The sequence below is a fragment of the Bombyx mori genome, chromosome 5 (assembly GCF_030269925.1).
Source record: "Bombyx mori chromosome 5, ASM3026992v2".
NCBI classification, from domain to species: Eukaryota; Metazoa; Arthropoda; class Insecta; order Lepidoptera; family Bombycidae; genus Bombyx; species Bombyx mori.
This window is the reverse complement of record NC_085111.1, coordinates 103627-127980: the sequence shown is the minus strand read 5'-3', so window position 1 is coordinate 127980 and position 24354 is coordinate 103627. Positions and strand designations below refer to the sequence as shown.

Sequence of the window (24354 nt, the reverse complement as noted above, 5' to 3'; positions counted from 1 at the left end):
CATATCTTGTTTTTAACTAGCTTATCCTTTTGTTTCCTTTTGACGACTTTGTCGCGTGTAGTTTCCCTACCTTTCACTTGAAACTGGCATAAAGTTAAAACTATTGCCATAAAGGAAAAAAAAAAAAAAAAAAAAAACATATCAATCAATGGTCAATGCTATTTATTGTTGCACCGTGTGTCTTATTTTATTATCTAGATCTTATTAGATTATCTAAATAAATAAAATCAAAATAAAAAATAACGTAAATTCTCAAAAGAATAAAGTAAAAGGACATTCGCAATAGTGTCCATAAAATAACTAAAAAATATCGAGTGAGTGTGTGAGTGAACGTTCCTTTTCAAACTGCTTTATTAATACTTAAATTCAAGTAGTTAAACATGTGGAAGTTCAGTAATTTGCCGATACTCTTAGTCAGTGCTGAAAACAAAATTGCAGCTGATTACATTGTATCAGGTATGTATGGGTCTTGAGTTTTTGGTAACTACGTAGGTACTACCTGTGCGAGGAAGGAAATCATGCCACAGTATTGTTTTAGAGCTAATAGACAACGAAGGAACAGATGTGCATCGGGAGCAAAGCGACGCATTGGACCCAGTGTGGAGGATAGTGAACAAGTACTACAGGGCAGATGTGCGAGTTCACACACGGCTTGATGGAGAACCACTGCATGTTGATCCACACCTAATCGAGGGTCATCTCATCTACCTCACACAGGATGAAGTAATTAATAACCCAAATAACTACATTATTATGTCAAATAATTAATAACAAAAAGTATGTCAATTTTTTTTTTATATAACTAAGGGGTTACAGTTTCTTCTAGATAAAACTATGCAAGAGACTCAGCCAAGCTACTGGCTACTGCAAGACAATATTCATTTTTATAAATACTATCTCTTAACACTTTATCAACCACTAGCCTGATAATTGGCTTTTCTATTGCAATCTCTTCTTGATCAATTGCCTATTCATCAACATTTTGATTCCCAATGCTTATTGACTGTTAGCTTATTAATGTTGAGCACCATAATTCAAATCAAATATGCCAAGCTCAAGATTCACAACCAAGTGGTGACAATTGTAGCTCGTAAATTAGTGAAAATCCTAGAACTCAATCTGAAATTGGACCATAGTTAAATAGTAACATGGGTTATATTGACAGGCTAAAATATTGTTTTGAGGCGAACAGAATAAAAAAAAAATTACAAATCCAAATTCTACACAACACCAGTCACCAAATGAATTGGATTCTGATTATATTGCTGCCTGAAGAATTAGCATGAGATGGAATTGTAGTGATTAAGAACAAATGCTTACGTGATAAACTGGAGTGTGGCATGAGTGACCATAGCTCTAGTATGAATAGTTGAAGAAAGAACAACTTTCATATGAAGATACAGTACATGCTATCTTATCATCGTAGACAATGGAAAATGATGTGCACATGATTTAGGGCACTAGTTCAGACACATTTACTATAGCACAGGGTGAGGTGCTGATGTCACAAGCTGAACGTATGAAAGTGAATGTGATCAATGTCAAACCTAATTTTGAACTATGTTGCTGCGGAGACTGACACGGTGGAGAGCCTCTATATATTAAGGCAAGTTATTGTAAGAAAAAACATAACATTGAAAAAATATATTATATGAAAGAAAAACAATAAAAGAAAGAGTATTAATTATGCTGGTGATGAATCTCTGGAGGTAAAATCTGCTCAATGTTAGATCTTCATCATGCTTATACTCAGATGGTTGTCACTGATGAAACAGCACATCTAACATCAAAACACATGAATGGTATCTACACTGTATATTGGTATACTGCTTTCGACCTTAAAGTTTTACCTGACATGATCCAACATCTAATGACAGCATTACTGGATGGCACAGATTATGTCCTAGTGCACTGATCAATGACGACATGGTTATTAGTAGAACAGCACAGGAGATGCCACAACGCTTAGAGATGATCACATTAAGAAAACACGATAATGACTCAATAAAGACAAATGTCCGTTTTCAAGGAAACTTATAGAATATTTGGGTTTCACAACTAATGCTTGTGGCAGTAGCCATCATTACAACGCAAGATATTTGACAGATGCCTGAATCTCGCTTACGACATTTTCAAGATAAGCTCGCATATATTATACAAGTTCCGAACAACAACATTCGGACCGTCGGTCTACCGAGCAAATATCACCCGCTCGGTGGAAGATCTTTCCTCCGTCGTATACCTACAACTTTAAATTTTGGTCAATTTGTACTTCTGTCCGTATCTGTAGAATCAAGTAATGAGTGATCAATAGCCGGATCCACACCGGACGATCCAAAGCGCTCTGATCGCACGCGGCATGGAGCGCGCTCCACGGAGTGTGACGGCTTTTCTTCACAATCGTCCATCATGGGCCAACAAATGATCGTCCATCATGACCGCCATGATCGGGCAACTCTCCACACAATCGTGAACGTTCATTTACTGATTACTGATTGTCTACTGATATTAAAACGTCTAGGTATCGAAGATGAAAATCGAGGAGATCGCGGCTGCGGCAATATTTTTAGTTAGCTCATATAATCATTTAGCTAATTTGCGCGAAAGAATCGTTAAAACTAGATGAAGGAAGAGAAGGTGGTGGATGGTGGCTATCAATCGGAACAGAACAAGGTCCACGCAACCATAGCTTTGTAGTCGAGATAACTGACACACATTCGAGACAACTAAGTACTGACTAATCGGCGACGGTGTGGACGCGCACACAATCATGGGCCATAATGACTTTGATCTACCGACACAACGCCGATTGCACACAATCATACGCGATGATGGCCGATCACAAACATTTATGCCCTCTACACTATCGTGAGTTTCTATAATCGCCCGTCATGGCCGATTGTGAAGAGGAGCTATGAAGTGTAAGAGTGCCGCGCGCTATCCATTTGTTGTCGGTTTTTTGGTCACGCACAAAGGGGCCTCAGTCGCTTGGCGCGCGCGATCTGGACGGTTATGAATTAAAATCGCGTGATCCGCCGATATGGATAATTCGCAATGTATCCGTTTAATTTCCCTATATAGGGAGAATAATTGTTTATGGGATCCTAATGATACCAATTACACAAATAGAGGTGTAAGAGAAGATGCCTGGCAGAAAATTAAATTAAATTAATTTAAAATTCGTCTAAATTAGCTTCAGCTCCATCATCATGTAACTCTTTGTAAAGACGAGTCCCATATTCCAACCGTTTTTTTTAAATTGTTTTAACTCAATACTGTCTTTTTCGTTTTCGTAATTTTTGCCGTAAATATACAAGTAAAATGTAGCCTGTTGCGGCTATTCGTCGCCGTCGTTGCACGTATTCAGCCAGACAAAATTCAACTGATTCAGTATGAATCGGCAGGAGCGCGTTGAAGCAGCCAGTCAGTATCGCAAAAGATTGCTGTTGGATCAACCTAGAACGATCCACGCTCCACGCATCACGATCTTGGATCGCGGATCGCCGATCCATTTTGGATCGTCCGGTGTGGATCCGGCTAATGATATGTCACTATATATTTGGAAAAGAGTAACTCCTGAGTTTTGCCGATTCTTCTGTAGTGAATCTTCATTCCAAATAAGCCACAGTCATGACTATTTAGGCATTTTAATCAATAAAAAGGTCCTTGATCCGATATAAAGCGACAATTTGATACTGTAACCCCTATTTTCAAGTCTTTGAATAATTCCCAAACTGATAATATATTAAAACGCGACATGCAGCTAACATTATCAGTATCAGTGTACAGCGGACGTGCCGCAGCGGCGCGCGGCGGGCGTGTCGGCAGAGGTGTGCGTGGTGGCCGCCCACTGTGACCACTACCCCCCGCCGCTGCACTCGTGGACCGTCACGCACCGCGCCGAACTGGTCCCCTTGCTGCACCCGCCGCCTCCCGCCGCGGGGGCCGACCCCCAGGAGGAGGACGACGTGGGCATCGCGAGGGTCAGGGCCGCCCTGCACGCGCACACGTGGCGCGGCCTCGTCCGCCCCGGGGACCAGCCCCCCGGACCCACTCGTATGTGCTTCGTTACACACTTTGTATGAGCGTAGAAATATCACTGGGAAACCGAGATTCCTCATACGAAATAGTGAGCCAGTGAAATTAATTCATTACAATAATAATAAAATAGGTTTGCACGTACGTAGATTCGCATTTATTTTAGAAACATTTATTTGTCTATGATTTTTTTGCAATGTTGGCATCAAAAAAGATGTTGACGGTTAAATAATAATTTAATCAATTGTAAAAGCTTTTAATTGGTCATTAATTAATACTTTCATATTTTTTTATTATAACTAGCTGACCCGGCAGACTTCGTAGTGCCTCAATCGATAAATTAAAGACCTAAACTTTTGTATAAAACAATTTTAAAACAAACAAAAGGAATCCGTCCGACGGGGGACACATCAAAGGGAAAACAAAATTGTTATTTTTCTTTAATTCCGAGCATTTTCACATTTATTTACCTTTGAAACCTTCTCTGGACTTCCACAAATAATTCAAGACCAAAATTAGCCAAATCGGTCCAGCCGTTCTCGAGTTTTAGCGAGACTAACGAACAGCAATTCATTTTTATATATATAGATAGAAGATAGATACATAGACAAGCATTGAAGTTTTACAACTGTTTCTCGGTTTTCAAGATACTTTGTCTTGGTGCAGGACTCGGAACGGTGTCTTCATCGGAGGGCTCGGATGCGGAGGGCTCGGGTGCGGAGGGCTCAGATGCAGAGGGCTCGGAGGCAGAGGAGTGGGTGTGGGCGGCGGCCTGGGCCTGCGCGCGGGAGGCCGGCGCTGCGCCCCGCCAGCTCCGCGTCGCCAGGGCCGAGCGACTCATGCGGGCGCTGCGCCTTCTGTGAACTTTACATTACTTCTTGTATGAAGAGGAGACATTCTACTCGCTGTTCAGATAAATTATTATGTTTAGATGTGTTTTCGATATTAAAATTTAGTGTTGAAATGAAACTAAGTTTTGTAAAAATATAATAATATATTTAGTGCAGTCGTGGAGCTAGGTTGGTTCCGTGCACGGAACACAAGTTAACGAGTTACTTCAGCACCATATAAACCTCAACATGTATACAACTTCTTTCGTTATAATAATAAATTATTTACAAGTGAGGGCTGGATTAAAGCGAGGCTGCAGACAAGTAGCACGCGCACAGCCTTCATTGATTCATAACATATTGTGCTAAATAATAATTCTACATTAAATAAATAAAATGTAAGTTTCCGTAGAACTAGACAATAATGTTCACAAGTACTGCGTGTACAATAAAGGCAAACTTAACAACACTAACAACGAGTTTCACTCGTCTGTACCGCAGCACCGCGTCAACAAACAACAATCAGACGGAACGTTCTGGAACGACTGTATCGATCTCACTGTAGACTCACTCTAAAATACAAATCAGTAATAACAATAAACACGCGCGGCGGGGACACAATAATACAAGTTACGTCCCTATCGAAGGGATTGTTGTACAAAACTAAATTTACATAAAATGCAATGCTCCGTTTTGTTAGACAAGTACAGATATGTACTTGTAGTTGCATCAGCATATTTTTAATTCGGTTACATGGCGTGCAAAGCACAGGCAGGGAGCGTGTGCGTGCTGTATGGTGCGGCGGGCGTGGTGACGTCACGAGCGCCGAACGGACAATTTCGTGGATAGCGTTCTCATTACAGTCATTCTTTCATGGACAGAGTGTAGCTTCTTGGGAAAAATTGTGCCCCGGCACGCGGCATTAACACGAATACATCGGGCTTCTTGCTCGCATTGGGAGCCCGCGGTCCGCACCGCTAGAGATAGATTCTCAAGTATCATAGTAAATGCATTGCAAGTAAACATCCTTGCCTGTACAACCGAAAACAAATATTGCTTAATTTATAATTATCAGTTTTCTATCAATTCCTTTAGAAAAGCTCTTTGATTAGCGTTCTATGATTTCCCGGGTGCCATGTCTTTCTTCTTACATTAATAATGGTTTTTATTAACAAAGGAAACCATCTGCTCTTTTAAGAATATAAAACTTGAAATACGACTGAGAGTGACCCCCGTGTCGTCCGGGACAACATTGTGCACACCGGGTAACCGCTTGTATATGTGACTATAGTTTTCAAAGAACGCTTTCTCTCGGTGCCGCCGTTAGGAGACGGCCGTTTGTTTTGACGAAGACAGAAGAAGATCAGGACGGTCCAATAATGCAGAGAAATACTGGCGCGCCACTCGCGAGATGTACTGCGAGCGAGCCTCTTGTGCCGGCCACCAGCCCTCCAGGAACCCGATGTGGCCTCCTCGGTGAGGCACGACCAGCGCCACGCGGCCGCTCCGAGCCGCCTCCTCCGCCGGCAGCGCCGCGCGCGGCTGGAACGGGTCGTCGGCGGCGCACAGGCACAGCAGCGGCGCCCGCACCCGCCGCAGCTTGTCGCGCAGCGTGGCCGCGCGGTAGTACTCCTCGGCCGACGAGAACCCGAAGTGTCGCGCCGTGAAGGCCGCGTCGAACTCGCGCACCGACCGCGCCGCGCCCACCGCCGCCCAGTCGGCGCGCAGAGCCGCGTGCGCGCGCACGGCGGCCCGCAGGTTGCGCGCCATGTGCCGCGACAGCAGCCGGTTGGCGCCGCGCTCCATGCTGGCCGCGCCCGCCTCCACGTCCAGCGGCGCCGACACGGCCAGCGCGGCGTCCACGGCGGCGGCGGCTCCGTGCGCGGCCAGGTAGTGCGCGAGGATGAGGCCGCCCAGCGACACGCCCACGGCGAGCAGCGGCTGGGCGGCGCCGCGCCTCTCGCGCACCCACCTCACCACCTCGGCGAGGTCCTCGTGGCTCAGCGCGCAGTACAGCCGCGGCGTCTGCACGACCACTTATTTTTATCTGCTAACTTTCTAGAATTTCTAGGTACTCATTTTCGTATGGACACATTTTATAAATCTGCTGTCTGTAGTGAAAGGAGCTACAAGTTCTCCGCTAGTCCGTGTGTAACGTGAAAAGTTCTAACAAAAAGTTTAATTGTAGTTTTTTTGTAAATATTCCAGTCCCTCAACTTTAAAAACTTTAAGGCTTAACTTTAATAATGAAACATTGACAATGATACAGGGCTACCCACCGGAAGCGAAGCGCATACGTATGAATGTACAGTAATCGGCACGGGTCGTGAGCTCTCGGCGAGAGAGTGGGGGCCGTCTGCGCATCGTACACTTAGGGTAAAGTTAAATGATTCATGTATTTTGATCAGAAGCCCCGAAATTTCTATAGCAATAGGATCATGTCCCTACCTCACAGATAACCCCCAATAGATTCCGCATACAGGGCCACAAATGTTCACAGCACATTAGTGATTTAGCTAGTATATGAAGTGACGCTAAGAATAACGACATCAGTGTTGACCAAGTTTAAGACCCGTAACCACGCCGAGTTCTTGCTAATATTTAAAGATATAATAGTTTTAAATTCAAATAATATTATAAATGGCTTCCTGTGCAATAAAATGGTGTGGCAAGTCATCTAAGACATCTGGTTATCAAAAAGATGGCATAACACTTCATCAGTAACTACTGTTACTTGTCTGTACTTTTATTACATTAACGTAATTCAAATAAACCATAGTTCAACTTATACTGGTGATGAAATGTGAAAAGTAATAATATCAAAGCACCCCTTGATGTCTTTTTGAAATGTCCCTTTCACTCATCATATAAATTACAATAGTTGTCTTTGTCTAAATCTACATGTGTATCGATATCGAATATCGAATTGAAATATCAATGATCCAGATCATCCTACCAAATTTATCAATCAACAATTTTAAATCTATCCCATCACTATGGTTTGATGCATTATAAGTTTGTCTTTGAAATATCCAATCACAGCACACTTGACATGTCCCCAGCCCCTCATGCTTACCTCAAAATTTGGTGAAGTCGAATTGAAACAAATGTTGAATAATGCGGTATCTATTGGGGGTTATCTGTGCCCTACCTACAAGATGGCAAAAAGTTATCAAACAAAATGGTACCTACATACTTTAGTTAAATGTAAATAAACTATATCAAATTTGTTGTGAATTTTCTTAAAAAATGTGAAGAAACTTTTCCCCAACCTATTATACTACCTATGTTCACAAATGACTTCCACAATGAACAACATTGTGTTGCAAATATGATAATTTGGATAATTTGCATAATCACTATACAATTGAGAGACACCATCAATCTGAAGGGGGTGACATATTAATGTCTATGAGCTCCAACACCCATTTAACACTAAGTGGCTTATTAGCACTTCAATTCAATAAAACATCAAATTGCTAACCGTCAATGGCAGTCCACCGAGTCCACGATTATTGTAGACAACAGTATCAAGACGCAGGTCCCGAGCAGCTGCAGCAAGGCATCGCACATAGTCTGCATGCACTGAACCCGTAAGACCAGGCAGCACGAGCAGCACTCCCCGAGCCTGCCCCTGGCCTGTATTAGCCCAGTCCAAGGCCACTTGTCCACCATCCGAAAGTGTTACCACTTCCCTGTGAACTTCAATGTTGAGTAAGAGAGCTACTAAAGCAGTATTCAAACATTACACTATGTAGCTTATTTTGAGATATTGCTTCCTAGAATTTGCTTTAGATTTTGTATTTTAGAATTAAGAGGGTAACAAGTCTAGAATTTTGAATAATTTTAAATCATAATTTAATGTGGTTTATCAAACATTAAAACACCTTGTACCTCCCTTATCTTCTTACCCTTTTATCCCAATTTATTTTGAATTTGATTTTCAAATAGATGAATTACAAAAATATATTAAAATATGGTACTTTACCCATCATTGGAATTAATATTAACATAATACGGTGCAAAGGTGCATTTCTTGGGGTTTAATTTTTGCAAAATATAATACAAAAAATAGTATGCTGGTACCTCTGGTACTCCAGGGGCGGTAAAAACAGTGAACGTAATACTGAGCCTAGCACGGTCTGCATGCGCGACTCTACGCACCACGGCGTCGGCCAGTATCGCGCCTGCAGAACCGGCACGCGCTCTTCCAGCACTCGTCGGAACTCACCGGCACCACACACCAACTCCGGCCGCTGTAACACGAATATTTAACTCACCCGTTATAGATAGCAGTACCTTACCTCATCGTGATTCGCAAGCTATACAATTGACTTTACCTTGACCACTTCCACAAGATAATAGGTTATATATAATAGCGATACAGAAAAACCAACGAGCATCTCTTTCTTCGCTTCGAGAATATACACCAATAGATTGAGCATAATGGAAGAAATAAGACTTAAATAAATAAAAACAAAACAAAAAAAATAGGAAGAGTTCAAAATGGTAAAATAAAAACACTACTGCTGCATTGCGTACACGAACTACGAAGTATAGACTATACATTTATGACAGTGTTGCCAGATGACCGTGTGAATTTCCCTGAACTTTTTTCGAAAACCCCCCGAAAAAATGCTTTTTGAAGAAAAAAAACCCCAAAACAGTTTTTACTTATATTGTAGGGTGCGATGTATATAGTTCTCACACCACACACACTTACAATAAATGTTACGCTAGTTCAAAACCTCATTCGACGGGAACACTTTTTCACGGAATTCACCGACGCGCAAGGGTCTCTCGAAGGACCAAAATGTAGGCTTCAAGAAGGCTCGAAGGACCAAAATGTAGGGTGCGATATGAGTTAGTTAGTTAAAGATAATGTTGCTTAAAAATGTTTATTGTTAAAATATAGAGAAATTAAATTAAATGTTAATGTTATGAATGCACCCGGGTGACGCGGTTGTTGATCGTGCACTGACGATTTGTGGAAATGAAGTTAACGCGTCACGCGAATTATGCTGACAAAGGTGTTCGGTAATATATCACCGAACATGTATTAAAGAAGAAATAAAAAACCAAAAGGATTCTTTTATTTTTTAATCAAGCTATCCTTATAACTTCAACCATCTTTATACAATTATCACGATCATATTCACTTTCGTTATTATTATTTAAAGCATACTCGTTTTCGAAGTTAAAGATATTTAACATGTCCGATGTGGGAACAAAAGGGGATGGCCCATTTTAGGCCCAAAGCGGACAATAGATTATAGAAAAAATACTTAGTGCATTAATTTTGTCATAAATAAATATGCATTTACTTTCTTGCAAATAAGCGCCACTACAGTTTACAATAAGTAGCTTAAAAAAAGTAACTCTATTGAAAAAGCAAGGACTTTTATTTTTGCGGGAAAAATATTGCCAGCTTCAAAACCTTTTACGTATGAAGTAAATATTTTGAGTTTATAAATAAAACATATAAATAAATCATTTTAAGTATTATCATTAATCAATCGATTTTAATGGATTTTATGCACATAAAATAACATCGAAGACATACCCATTGGACTTTAACTTGTAACTATACTTGAGACCTTAGAACTTATATCTCAAGGTGGGTGGCGCATTTACGTTGTAGATGTATGTGGGCTCGAGTAACCACTTAGCAACACCAGGATGGCTGTGAGCTCGTCCACCCATCTAAGCAATAAAAAAAACTTTACTATTATTGTTATTTAAATATGTACAACTAAAACAAAAACATAAAAAATAATGTGTACTCGTAAAAAAAAGATTAAGATATAAATCAATTATCGGTTATTTAAAAAAATAATCGATATATGAATTTCATGTAATTATTGTTCTTTATACTGTCAACACTGAATTTAATCTGACTGACTGACACTTCGCTTGCTGCTTGTGGTGTTGTGCTTGCGTACAAAATGGATGTGTTTTGATTTTTCTTCGATTTATTTTACTTTTATCAATAACGTTTCATACTACGACTAAAAAACATTGTGTGAATTGTGGTTTTACCCTGACCGAGATTTAAAACCGTGTATATGCTCTCCTTTGCTATTTTTAGATGATACTAATTGTGTATGAAGATGAAGAAAATATAGATATTTAAAGAATTAAGTGTGTTTTTATACCCTATTGGATAAAAATACATTAGGAACATCTTAAACATTAAGAAAAGGAAAGTTCTTGAAGTATCTCACAATCCGACACACTTATTTATATAGAAAATTAACCTCAAAACGAGTTTTTATTTTTATTATATTTTTTATAATAGTGGCGTCAATTTCAATATATTTTTTAGATATCCAATACATTTAAGAATTTGAATCAGTACATTTTTATAGTAATATTTGATGTCCATCTTGGGCCTAGCACACTATGGAGAGTGGGCAATCCCCTTTATGCATCTATTTGGCAGTGAAAATCGAATCCTGAAAACCGCTTCGGCAGTTTTTATTGCTATTTGGTTGCAAAATTTGTCCTTTATAATATTGACTTGTGAATAGTATAGTAGACTATAATTATTCTAATAGTCATTGCAAATTGATACTCAAAAAACCTCCGAAATTTCTCCCAACTAACTTTTTCCCCCCGAATGTCCCCCCAAAGAATCTTTCCCCCCGAATTTCCCTACAAGGTCGAAAAAACCCCCCGAATTTGCAGGGAACCCCCCCATCTGGCAACTGTGATTTATGATTAAATATCAAGAAGGGTATAATCTATGCTTAATATTATACCTACGAACTGCGAGACTTTTTGGCGGGAACGCGTGGAGTGAAGTTGTGTGATTTGTTTTATTTTGTCTATTTAGTGTTTCTTCGGGTTTAAATGTGTAATAATGGTGGTTTATTAACCGTTTAATATCTGTGAAAGTGCACAAATGTGGGAAAATGAAACAAAGGCGCTGGACGAAACTTCTCGGGATCCTCCAAAAAGTCCACTGAAAAAATCTTAGTAAATGACCACCATTTTACTGAGATTAGATTTCATCTCATATCATCTCATTTAATTTCATCCCAGTTGATTAATGTCTCAAATTAATCATTTTCATTTCATTTCACTCCATAACATAATTTTTCATAAAATTAAGAATATACATTAAAATAAGACATGACTTAAAGGTCTCAGTTACCAGGTCATAAAATCTCTTAAAAAAAAAAATACGAACTGCAAGGACTTTTTGGCGGGAACGCGAGGAGTGAAGTTGTGTGATTTGTTTTATTTTTTCTATTTAGTGTTTCTTCAGGCTTGAATGTGTAATAGCGGTGGTTTATTAACTATTTTATATCTGTGAAAGTACACAAATGTGGGATAATGAAACAAAGCTGCTGGACGTAACTTCTCGGGATCCTCCAAAAAGTCCACTGAAAAGATCTCAGTAAATGACCACCATTTTATTGAGATTATATTTCATCCCAGTTGATTAATGTCTCAAATTAATCATCTTCATTTCATTTAATATTATTTCATTTAATTTCACTCCATATTATAATTTTTCATAAAAATAAGAACATAAATTAAAATAAGACATGACTTAAAGGTATTAGTTACCAGGTCATAAATTCCCTTAAAAAAAAACCTCTCGACTCGACCCTCTCACTTTAATCTTTAACTTTGTTCCCAAACTTTAAACATTATAAATTAATTAGAAATATAGTGATACCAAAGTTTGCGTTTCGATTTAGAATGCAATTGCAGAATTTATGAAAACGGATTATTTTTTCTGTTACTGAAAGTTTTTTGTAATAAACACGATGAAAGGTGCCAAGCTGGTCCTGTGTGGCGGTCGCTGCCTCGTCCCCAAAACGACTGCGGTGGTTCCGCTTTGCAGGTGAGTCCTAACGTCTTGTCGTGGTTTTTCCAGAGGAATTGATAACCCTGGACTTTGCTCTTCATGTCGAATAACATTCTTACCTTGGACTTTGTACCATGGTCGGAATGTAGGACGGCATCAACAACTGAATGAATTAGGTAATGCACGGGTAAACCGAAGCTGTTTGTATTCACAACAATTCCTGATTACTAAACGTTTATATTTTAATTCTAGATACCATTTTCAGGGATAAGCATGATGCATGGGCTGTAACAAGAGTGCTGTTTCAATATGATAGACTATCATCACCAACTAGACTACTAACTGGGTTCAATGGAGCTCCTGTCTGACACAATGTCATCAATTGTAAGACAGGTTGTTCTTATACAATTAAAATGTAGAGTAAAACTCCTTTAATTGGAGTTCCTCTTCTGACAACAATAAATAAGAGACTTAAAATTGTTATCAGATTTGTTTAGTTATTTGATTTAATTGGAATTTTTTCAAAGTTTGTTGTTTATTCTTTTTAATTTTATTGGCCTTTGAAGGCTTATGGTTTACCTCGTTATGATTAGCAATTATTGTTTAGAACATTAGCAATGTCTGTTGTCAATAGCATCAGTGACTGAACCTCTAGCTTACACCCACCCTGGCTTACACTTCTCAAACATCATTTTAATAAAGGCATGTCATAGCACTTAGGAAATATTATGGAGGTGAGTGGAAACACACTTTAGAGCAGCCTTTCCTAAAGTGGGCGATAATGCCCCTTTGTGGGCTCTGCAGGCCTAACGGGGGTGGTAAGAGATCCAGCAAAAATATGGGGGCATTGTGTAGAGGCCCATGAGGCAATTTGTAATTTCATCTATGAGGACTCCTAGACATCGACTGAGCTCTCACTATAGTGGTTATAAAGTGGGGCAAAAAATGGGGGCGCTAAAAAATAATTTATTCTGAATTTATCCAGCAGAAAAAATAAGTTTGGGAGCCCCTGCTTTAGAGGAACACAGTGGTTCCAGTAAAAAGGAAAAAACTACTTCTTGTACTGTAAAAAGAAAAATGGATTATATTATACAGTAATTATTAACATTTACTAAATCTGTTGGGATTGATATTTTTAAAAAGTAAAATTTTATATTAATTGTCATTTAGTCACCTTTTACAATTGAGGGCCTTTCTATGTTATAAAAAGTCGTGCCGGGTCTAAGTAGTACAAAGTAAAACTTTTTTCTTTATGTTTATCTAAGCAGTTATATCTAACATAATTCTTTTTTTTTATTGCTTACATGGGTGGACGAGCTCACAGCCCACCTGGTGTTAAGTGGTTACTGGAGTTTGATTTTTATTATTCCTTCACGGTGGAAGTTGATTGTGTACATTTGTTAAGTACGTATTTCATTAGAATAACTGGTACCCGTCTGCAGGATTCGAACACCGTTGCATCGCTAGATAGGAATGCACCGGAGGTCTTATCCTTTAGGTCACGACAATTCCCAATTGTGAAATAAATACTTTTATTTGTATTCATTAAATTTAGTTAGTCCAAACTTTATACATAAATAATGTTATATAAATGATACACATGCTGCCATCTATTGTCAGGTTGTATATTATTACAATGTCATGAAAAGTTATTTCATTTTGAAATATTCTCTCGAGATAACACTAAGAGAAATTAATTTGACACATTATTCCTTCAAACCCGAACACATGATTGCTTTACAGTAGCAGTTCTTACAATGTTTGTAACCAACCTGTAACATCTTCTGTTGGTAACAGTATGTGAATATTGTATTCGGAAACTGTAGGTGCCCAATATCTAGTTCATCCTTTAGTTTTCTTTTGCTATACCCACAGTAAGAGATGGAGTAGTGCTATTCGAGGCCAACCTGTCTGTAGAATCCTGTGACGTATTATTGCCATGTGTAAATACTGTACATGTAATATGTAGAAATTATGTAAAATTAGTTTCAATTATAACTATTAAATAATATAAATTTATTTAAAATTACAGTCTCATATCATATTAGTAACACTATTTACCAATTTTGATTAATATATTTTAGCATAATAATATACCAACTATCCTTTAAAATAAAAAATTTATGTTTATCAAGTAGGCATTTTATGGGACTTTCATGTAATGTGCCTTTAACAGAGTTAAGTCACACTAAAAACAATGGTTTTTTTTATACCATATTGATATTTCATTTTCATTTCTCAAGGTGGATGGTAGGCTGTAATGACCTTAGGGTGAAGTTTTTAATAAACACATTGGGTTGGTTGTGACCATCTGTCCATTTAGGTCTATTGCCCATTATGGTGAATATGCGTCAATGTAACATGACTGAACGCGTTTTTGATACGTTGAAATGTTGTGCGTACATACTGTCAAACAATAATATTGAAAGCGATTTCTCTATTACTCTTTGGATTATAAACATTAATTTGTAGTAAGTCCGACATTTTTGATAGGATTGTAATACAAATAAAAACGAAAAAAAATGTTTGCAGCGGAGCTCGATCTGCCGCATCAGAGGCGCAAGCTCGAAACGGACCGAGACAGAGTGCCTCTTTCACTCTGAATCTTTTCCGTGGCCGATTTGAACCTACACAGGTGTTTCCTTTTCCGGAACCACTTTCCGATGACCAACGTCAAATGCTACAAGAGCTCGTGCCGCCAGTCGAGAAATTCTTTCAAGAAGTAAATGACCCCGCTAAGAATGATGAGAATTCAAAGATTGAGGAGGGTACCGTCGCCGGACTGTGGGATCTCGGCGCGTTCGGGCTGCAGGTGCCGGGGGAGCTCGGCGGCCTGGGGCTGTCCAACACGCAGTACGCGCGGCTCGTCGAGGTGGTCGGGGCCCACGACCTCGGCGTCGGCATCACGCTCGGGGCGCATCAGTCCATCGGCTTCAAGGGAATCTTGCTGTTCGGCAACCCGCAGCAGAAAGAGCATTACCTGCCGCGCGTCACTTCCGGCGAGTATGCCGCCTTCTGCCTCACCGAACCTTCTTCCGGTTCAGACGCCGGTTCTATCAAGTAAGTGTAAAGACTGACTCGTCGGTCGCCCGTCGTCTGTTCGCATTTCGTTCACAACCTTCTCGTGTCGCAGGACTCGAGCCGTGCTGGCGCCCGACGGCAAACATTTCATCCTAAATGGTTCGAAGATCTGGATCAGCAACGGCGGTATCGCAGAGATTATGACGGTTTTCGCACAAACTCCTATCGAGAAGGACGGAAAGACCGTTGATAAGGTAACGTGTGAATCTTCCGATGAGGAACGCAGAAGCGTTGCAAGCGTGGACTGAGCGGTCGCTCTGCGCAGGTGACGGCGTTCATCGTGGAGAGGTCGTTCGGCGGCGTGTCGTCCGGCCCGCCCGAGAACAAGATGGGCATCAAGTGCTCCAACACCACGGAGGTGTACTACGAGGACGTGCGCGTGCCCGTCGAGAACGTGCTGGGCGGCGTCGGGAACGGGTTCAAGGTCGCCATGAACATCCTCAACAACGGGCGCTTCGGCATGGCGGCCGCGCTGGCCGGCACGCAGCGCGCCGCCATCGCGCAGGCCGCGCAGCACGCCGCCACGCGCGTGCAGTTCGGGAAGCACCTGGCCGAGTTCGGCGCCGTGCAGGAGAAGCTGGCCCGCATGGCCATGCTGCAGTACGCCACCGAGGCGCTCGCCTACATGGTCTCCGGCAACATGGACTCCGGCGCGCAGGACTACCACCTGGAGGCCGCCATCTCGAAGGTGCGTATCGGGCCGCCGCCGCCGCGTGCCGCTCTCGCTTCTGACGGCTCTGTATATTTTTTTTGGGTTGTAGGTTTTCGCTTCGGACAGCGCATGGACAGTCGTCGATGAAGCCATCCAGATCCTCGGCGGGATGGGCTACATGAAGGCGACGGGGCTGGAGCGCGTGCTGCGCGATCTCCGCATCTTCCGCATCTTCGAAGGCACCAACGACATCCTGCGTCTGTTCGTGGCGCTCACGGGTGAGGCCGCTCGCTGAGACGTTCGCCGAGCGTAGAGTTGCTGCTCTGCGATGGACGCTACTAAAATGGGTCGTTTTCGTCAACAGGAATCCAGTTCGCCGGATCTCACCTCCAGGAGCTCCAGCGAGCCTTCAAGAACCCGACCGCACATCTCGGGCTCATATTCTCGGAGGCCGGGCGGCGCGCCACGGCCGCCGTGGGGCTGGCGCGCGGGGCGGACCTGAGCTCGCTGGTGGCGCCCGAGCTGCGGGGCGCGGCGGCCGAGCTGGGCAAGCTGGTGGGCGAGCACGGGCGCGCGGTGGAGGCGGTGCTGCTGAGGCACGGGCGCGGCGTGGTGGAGCAGCAGTGCGTGCTCAACCGGCTGGCGGGCGCGGCCGTGGACGCGTACACGTCGGCCGCCGTGCTGTCCCGCGCCTCCCGCGCCGCGCGCCGCTCGCTGCCCGGCGCCGCGCACGAGCTGCGCCTGGCCGCCGCGTGGGCCGAGGAGGCGCTGGGCCGCATCCCGGCGCAGCTGGCCGCCACCCGGGACGCGCGCTCCCAGGCGCACTTCCAGCGGCTCGGCGCGCTGGGCCGCGACGTGGCCGACCAGGGCGGCCAGCTGTGTCCCAACCCGCTCTACTTGTGACCGCGCTGCTCTGTCCCCTCCTGTATAATATACGTGTAATATAATTATAGTTAATTTATTTATTTTATAGAAAAATATACACATTTCGCAAAGATTATCTTGTTTCGTATATCAAAAAAAGGCAATGACTGTGATACTGTTATTTCTTGAAATTCTTATTTATTGTCTAGCTCTTTCTAGACAAAAATAAGTTTGGATAGAAATAATAACTGTTAATAAATAAAACTACCCTTGAACACATTTACACATACGCAATTGAAAAAAAATATAAACAATCCAAAAAGCGAGACTCAAAAAAATACAAATATTTTCTAAAATGATTCTCTAGCACGAATAAAAAAATATATGACGGATAAGCTGGTTCCGTGGCGTTTTTAAAATAATAACGTCAGCGTTGATGATGCCATTCTCTTCATCATTATCATTGCCTTCCATAGTGACTCGCTTTTGCAACAAATTCCATTCATTGCATTTGAAATGCAAAACGATAACAACAGAGAGCTCTGCCTCAGCCGGCTGCGCGAGTCTGGATGTTTTGTGCTTTTTTTTTCTACCTGAGCTGAGAGCCTTGAGAGGCCATTCCAGCGTAACCTTAACTAGTAGGTGAGCTCACGGGGCTCAAACCTGACGACGTTGCTAACACGAACCCTAGCAAGAGCCGTGCAGAGCAGAATCTACCACCGGATTGGAAACGCCACCCACTGAGAAAATCTGAGGGTTCATTTACTCGATTTACGATGACCGGTGCTTGAGGTACCTAAAAGCACCGTTAGTGGATCGGGGGGATCCGAAATGACGTGTTTTGGGCGACGTCGACTGCTTTCCATTCTGTCCGCAGGATCGGGAATGTAGTTACCGGCGGCCACGATGAGAGAGTTCTCGTGTCGTGCCACTTTGTCGAAGTGGTTTTTTGTGCGACAATAGTCACTCCTATTTATAGTAGAAAGTGCGGGTAGCTTAGTCATGAATTCTCTTAAATACCGTCTTAAACAGTCGTTGATATGCGTTACATTAAAGATACAGTTAACTATTTTTAATTAACTAAATTGTGACGTTGCACCGACATATTAATGTGCTAAACAACTTTATTCCTATTATTATTATATATTACTAGCTGACCCGGCAAACGTTGTGTTGCCTTAAATAAGATTTCTAGGGAAATTCTGGTGTAGAAAAAAGCTCATTCATTCACATAATACTTCATTATAACCAAAAAAATTTTATCCAAAAAATAAAAATAAAAAATAAATCTTTGGGGTGGACAACCCTTATCACTTAGAGGTATGAAAAATAGATAGTAGCCGATTCTCAGACCTACGGAACATACTATTGATACACAAATAAAACCAAAAAAACATGGCTGAAAAATGTATAGTGAGTAAGACAAGAGACCGGCTTCGTCCTCGTCCCTACTACGTGATGTTTGCTGGATGAGTGGTGACACCTGGCGGGGATCACTGATCGATTGATAGTTGATCAGTAGTCGACCGGTGAGGGCGGGATATCAAATTGAATTTAAAAAAAATCTTAATTATAGGAACTTGAAATTATAAACTCTGAATAAGAATTTATCGTTTTTTTTTTATTGCCCTTGTAGGTAGACGAGCATACCGACCACCTGATGGTGAGTGGTTACCGTCGCCCATGGACTTCAGCAATGCCAGGGGCAGAGCCAAGCCCGCGAGGAGTTTTAACTCCGAACTATCGTCGGGGGTACCAATAGCTCCCGCGGCAACGCCGTGCCATGGGTGGTCTGGCGTGCAGCGGGACTATGTTGTGGAGATGCTCATGGGGGCCGTTTTCGGCTCGCTCGTGCATATTACGAGCGCGCCTAGTCACGAACTCCACGAGCGACTTCACACCTAGGTCCCGGGCGATGGCGTCATTTTTGACGTACCGCCCGGCCCCGACGGTAGTACGGAGGGAAAGACTGCTGGGTCTGCAGCCTAGATCGCTGGGACGGCGACAGCAAGTAATACCAGGCCGCAGCAGCGTATGTGAAGCGGGAACGGACTTATGTCTTATAAATGGCGAGTTTGGTTCTGGTCGGAAGCCCGGACGCAAGTACCGGCCGCAACAGGAATCTGGCCGCGCGAGTCTGACCGATGACTCGGTTGACGTGCGCGACCATGCTCAAGGAGTGGTTGATGTCGCATCCGAGATACCGGTCCTGAACTCGACATTCACACCACGGAGACTGAGTTTCTTTGGGACGACTCTGATACGGACCGGACCGTAGAGCAAGGCCGCGGTCTTTCCCACATTGACCGCGACTCTCCAACGGTCCAGCCACTGGGGCAGTAAATCCAAAAGCCTCTGCATCCTCATGATGGCTGCAGAGGGGAACGGGGAGAACGAGAAGTAGGCCGAATCATCTGCGAACAAGGCCAACTTCACGTCCTCCCACGCCCGAAGGTGACCCTCCAGGGTGGGGATGTCATTAGTGTAGAGGGCGTATAAGATAGGTGATAGGTGTTTGTGCGACAATAGTCACTCGTATTTATAGTAGAAAAGTCGAGGTAGTTCTCTTGAATGCCGTCATAAACAACTGTTGGAACAGTTTACCAATAATTTTAACATATAGGAAAGTTATTTTTAATTAATGTTACTTAGTTAAATAAATAGCAGTGTTGCGCCGATATGTATTTTATTAAATACTAAAGATTTACTAAAGAAAGAATTTGACACGGCGGGCGCTTCGTTGTTGAGAAGCCTCAGAACCGGCCGTTCAGGAAGAAAAGATAAATAATCTATACTAATATTATAAGGCTGAAGATTTTGTTTGTTTGGTTGAACGCGCTAATCTCAGGAGCTAATGGTCCGATTTTAAAAAAATATTTCAGTCTTAGATAGCCCATTTGTTGAAAAAGGCGATAGGCAATATATCCAATCAATATCAATATATTTTTTTTAAACGCCACGTTAACTGTTCCCGTGATAAGTTCGAAAAGAACTTGTGTTAAAGGTACCAGACAACGGATATAAATGTAAGATTTTTATTATTCACATACATAATATATTTAATATACATCCATATACATCCAGGCTATAACAATATCACGCTAAGACCAATACGAGAGGAGCATTATTAAAGAATGTTTTAAAACCAATCTAAGTTTCGCTAGAATAATGTATGACAGAATTGTTCCCCTTTCAAAGTTCCAAAAAAAAGTCCGCGACAGCATATGTTTATATTTGAGTCGTCTATTATCAAAGGTGGCAATCTGTGCATTTGGACAAAAAAATGTTATTGATATGTCAATACAGATTGATTTGAATATAATCGTCTCCTTCAAAGAATACGGTTCAAAACCTGCATGAAATAAAGGTTAACCTGTTATTTATCTAAGATGCCGTTCAGAAGAGTTTTGTGACTGCCAATGGAATACAAATTCAATAATTCGTTTTTCTGATTTACCAATAATTGTCCAAAAGTCACATTGCCGGCTTTGATAATAGTCGACTCATTTTAAGATTTTGCTCACTCGAACCTTTTTATGTTAACCAAATTTGTTCTAAAATAAAGCATTATTTTTTACTGGTGGTAAGAACTCATGAGAGTCCGCGCGGGTAGATACCACCACCCTGCCTATTTCTGCCGTGGAGCAGTAATGCGTTTCGGTTTGAAGGGTGGGGCAGCCGTTGTAACTATACTTGAGACCTTAGAACTTATATCTCAAGGTGGGTGGCCATTTACGTTGTAGATGTCTATGGAATCTAGTAACCACTTAACACCAGGTGGGCTGTGAGCTCGTCCACCCATCTAAGCAATAAAATAAATATATATATATATATGACGGAGCGCCAGCGATGGCTGAGCGGTAGTTTCCGTCATCACTCGTATTCGGTAGAACACAGTTTATTGCAATAATAGCCAATAAAACCTTTTGAATAATAATTATTGAAACTCTCAACACATAATTTTCACAATGACAGGGTAAACCGACAGTTTTGTTTCAACTGACCGGCTGACAGACTGACTGACATACTAACAGACTGAGACGGACTGACTGTCTGACACGGAAGAACATACAAACAGGCTGACTGTCTGAGACGGAATGAGAAGACTTTTTTTTTTCCTACCTATGCTGATAGCCTTGAAAGGCTATATGAGCTTACCCTAGCGTGTATAGGTGAGCTCACGGGGCTCAAACCGGAGAGTTGCTAACACTGCGGTAGGCAGCGGCTTGGCTCTGCCCCCGGCATTGCTGAAGTCCATGGGCGACGGTAACCACTCACCATCAGGTGGGCCGTATGCCCGTCTGCCTACAAAGGCAATAAAAAAAAATAAAAAAATGACCCTAGCAAGAGCAGTGCTTCGCAGAATCAGAGGAGGGCCGTTCGGATTGTCGATAATCCCATTCTCACGGATCGTTTGGAACCTCTGGGTCTGCGGAGGGACTTCGGTTCCCTCTGTATTTTGTACCGTATGTTCCATGGGGAGTGCTCTGAGGAATTGTTCGAGATGATACCGGCATCTCGTTTTTACCATCGCACCGCCCGCCACCGGAGTAGAGTTCATCCATACTACCTGGAGCCACTGCGGTCATCCACATGACATGTCCTTCTTCAAAAGAGGCTTGTGGAGAGTATTAAGCGGTAGGCAGCGGCTTGGCTCTGCCCCTGGCATTGCTGAAGCCCATGGGCGACGGTAACTACTCACCATCAGGTGGGCCGTATGCTCGTCTACATACAAGGGCAAAAAAAAAAAACGCGACCCACTGAGAAGATCCGGCGAAAAACTCAGTGGGCTGTGTCTGTGGGTTAATTCGCTCGTCGAGCCCTTCCTCGCAAGCGACGGGTTCGAAGAGGACGGTGACCGGTGCTTGTAGTGCCTAAAAGCACCGTTAATGGAACAGGAGGATCCGTGATGACGTGCTTTGGGCGATGTCGAAGGTTTACCATTTGGTCTACAGGATCAGGTATATAGTTTCGGCGCGCACTGCGGTACCGTAGGTCTGGTGTAGCCGGTGTGGTGGAGCTCGAGGGGGTTTAGTCGGTAGTCGTTCTGCGAGGAAGTGCTTCGCGCGCCTTTTTCAAGGCGTAGTCTCTTGCGAGGAATTCGGGGAGGTGGAGGACCTTGGCCCTCCTCGTCCCCCTCTTCCTCTCAGGAGGCGCCGGAGTCCGACATAACCCGGTTCGTTACCCCCCCGGACCGGGTATCCGTAAATGGATTCCCCAGCGTTAAAAAAAAAAAAAAAAAAAGTATATAGTTTCCAGCGGCCACGACAAGTGGGTTTTCATGTTATGCCGTCTTCTCGAAGTGGCGTAGCGATGCCGACTGTAGATACTTACTGACGGGGTCGAGCTCCAGGTCATCGTGGAGATCCACGTTCCTCAGGAACCATGGTGCTCCGACAGCTATCCTGCAGAATCGGGATTGAATAACCTGAAGGGGTCTTAAGTTGGTGCGAGCCGCGTGAGCGAATACTACGCTTGCATACGTTATGACGGGGCGTATGCAAGTTTTTTAGAGAGTTACCTTATTACGGAGGGACAGTTTGCTTCGACTACAAAGCATTGGGTAGAGTCGTCCTAGTATAAACGCGGCACGGTCGCGTACCGTTTTAATGTGGGGACGGAATGTCATCCCTCTGTCGAGGGTGACGCCTAGGTATTTGACCTTCGAGGCCCACGGTATGGGCTGACCAAAGAGTGATGGGGCTAACGGCGGAGGTGTTTGCGCGCCTATTAAGGAGTGGGATGCTCGAAGTGGTATTCGGAGGGCGACTCCTTTTGAATAGCACCGCTGTGCTTTTCGTGGGGCTGATGTCGATTCGCCACTTCCGGAACCACTGTCCCATGGTGGTTGCTACGATCTGGAGTCGCCGATGGAGCAACGACATCTTCCTACATGAGTAGTAGATAGCCGTGTCATCGGCGAAGAGCGCTAGAGGGGTCTCCGGAGATCGGGGTATATCATTGATATACAAACTAAATAATAACGGAGAGAGCACGGAGCCTTGCGAGACTCCTGAAGACTGCGCGGGACTGAGCGGTCAGGTCCTCCTTGACGTACTCGATGTCGAGTTCCTTCGGTACTCCGCGTATTACTACGCGGAGCTCGCGGTCCTCCTGAAGAGCATAGGTATGGAAACCTATGTTCTCCTTTCAGAGGTAAGCGGAGAGGGTCCTATGGTCGCCCGGCGTTGCGACCTTAATTTGAATCCCATGCGCGACGTTACGCGCATGGGTGTAATTTATTTTGTTGGCCTTAAGGGCCTCGGACACGCGGTTCCACGCTGACTTCTCCTGGAGTATCAGCGGGGGCGGAACGACGGTTTTTTGCGCGGGCGCGAGCTTGGGACGCGGCATTGGAATTACGCGGCGGCCGGAGTCCGACTCCGGTGTCACGACTACCTGCGGACGGGAGGCGGTCGCGGATTTGGTTTGCCTCGTCGTGGAGCTCCGGGACTCCACGACGCGAGTACGCTTTTTCCCGTTTGGAACCCATCCGAGGTTCCGGGCTGCGGGCTTGTTGCGGACTCGAAGTCCATCTCCGATCCGGAAGTTTAGGTACTTATCCGCAAGTGACCCAAAAAATCCTGCTAAATCTTCATCCATGTTGAGATTTTGCTCGGGGGGGGGCGTCCCCGGGACTTGAATGTTACTCGCCGAAAGGCGAGTTCCCTGAGTGAGAATTGACCCCCTGCGCTGTACTAGCCAGCAGTTAATTGCAGGGGGGATGCCTATGCCGTGAAAACGGCAATCAGCTGGGATTGGGGTGGGTTATGTATGGGAAGGACCCCACTAGGTTGTGAGAATGCCACAACAAGCGCTGAACGTAGTATATACAAGTACCGAAGAACAACATTCGGACCATTGGTCTACCGAGCAATTTGACCCGCTCGGTGGAAGATCTTCCCTCCGTCGTTAAGCATTTCTTTGTGTCAGTGCCTAGACAATCTAGTTAGTTGAAGCAGCTTAACTAATACTTCTCCTACAGTGTCATACCAGAAGCATAATAGCAAAGTGAAAGACATAATTAGAACAGAAATTACAAAAGCTAAAACTGTATCTATAACTCTATA

At 43.2% G+C, this 24354-nt stretch overlaps 3 protein-coding genes across 6 annotated transcripts; 2 read left to right on the top strand and 1 right to left on the bottom strand.

Moving 5' to 3' along the window:
- Positions 1 to 283: 283 nt before the first annotated feature.
- Positions 284 to 5344, top strand: LOC101743829 (uncharacterized). Its single transcript, XM_004927580.5, has 4 exons — positions 284 to 456; positions 539 to 723; positions 3783 to 4056; positions 4705 to 5344. Exons 1-4 carry the CDS (start codon positions 381 to 383, stop codon positions 4899 to 4901), a joined length of 732 nt encoding a protein of 243 aa, XP_004927637.1. The 5' UTR covers positions 284 to 380; the 3' UTR covers positions 4902 to 5344.
- LOC101743681 (phospholipase ABHD3) lies at positions 5013 to 9947 on the bottom strand. Of its 2 annotated transcripts, none has more exons than XM_004927579.5 (4): positions 9209 to 9947; positions 8955 to 9124; positions 8353 to 8563; positions 5013 to 6893 (listed from the first exon to the last, which is right to left on the bottom strand). In XM_004927579.5, the coding sequence occupies exons 1-4, from the start codon at positions 9311 to 9313 to the stop codon at positions 6192 to 6194; spliced, it is 1188 nt and encodes a 395-aa protein (XP_004927636.1). In that variant the 5' UTR covers positions 9314 to 9947; the 3' UTR covers positions 5013 to 6191. The 2 variants fall into 2 exon arrangements, with proteins under 2 accessions (XP_004927636.1, XP_021204621.1); XM_021348946.3 differs by having other exon boundaries at positions 9033 to 9124.
- Positions 9948 to 12455: 2508 nt separating this feature from the next.
- Positions 12456 to 17418, top strand: LOC101744941 (very long-chain specific acyl-CoA dehydrogenase, mitochondrial). 3 transcript variants are annotated; one of them, XM_062668504.1, is made up of 7 exons: positions 12456 to 12723; positions 13673 to 13781; positions 15220 to 15747; positions 15821 to 15962; positions 16034 to 16456; positions 16530 to 16698; positions 16785 to 17418. In XM_062668504.1, exons 2-7 carry the CDS (start codon positions 13765 to 13767, stop codon positions 17321 to 17323), a joined length of 1818 nt encoding a protein of 605 aa, XP_062524488.1. In that variant the 5' UTR covers positions 12456 to 12723; positions 13673 to 13764; the 3' UTR covers positions 17324 to 17418. The 3 variants fall into 3 exon arrangements, with proteins under 3 accessions (XP_062524488.1, XP_037867040.1, XP_062524487.1); XM_062668503.1 differs by lacking the exon at positions 12456 to 12723 and adding an exon at positions 12952 to 13071; XM_038011112.2 differs by lacking the exon at positions 13673 to 13781 and having other exon boundaries at positions 12459 to 12723.
- Positions 17419 to 24354: the final 6936 nt, after the last annotated feature.

Coding starts and splice junctions, on each gene's coding strand:
- LOC101743829 (XM_004927580.5), top strand. CDS start 381: ATGTGGAAGTTCAGTAATTTGCCGATACTCTTAGTCAGTGCTGAAAAC. Junction 457..538: donor AGCTGATTACATTGTATCAG/GTATGTATGGGT, acceptor GTATTGTTTTAG/AGCTAATAGACAACGAAGGA. Junction 724..3,782: donor TCTACCTCACACAGGATGAA/GTAATTAATAAC, acceptor TATCAGTATCAG/TGTACAGCGGACGTGCCGCA.
- LOC101743681 (XM_004927579.5), bottom strand. CDS start 9,313: ATGCTCAATCTATTGGTGTATATTCTCGAAGCGAAGAAAGAGATGCTC. Junction 9,125..9,208: donor ATCTTGTGGAAGTGGTCAAG/GTAAAGTCAATT, acceptor TTCGTGTTACAG/CGGCCGGAGTTGGTGTGTGG. Junction 8,564..8,954: donor CCGCCCCTGGAGTACCAGAG/GTACCAGCATAC, acceptor TGAAGTTCACAG/GGAAGTGGTAACACTTTCGG.
- LOC101744941 (XM_038011112.2), top strand. CDS start 12,647: ATGAAAGGTGCCAAGCTGGTCCTGTGTGGCGGTCGCTGCCTCGTCCCC. Junction 12,724..15,219: donor GCGGTGGTTCCGCTTTGCAG/GTGAGTCCTAAC, acceptor AAATGTTTGCAG/CGGAGCTCGATCTGCCGCAT. Junction 16,699..16,784: donor TCTGTTCGTGGCGCTCACGG/GTGAGGCCGCTC, acceptor TTTCGTCAACAG/GAATCCAGTTCGCCGGATCT.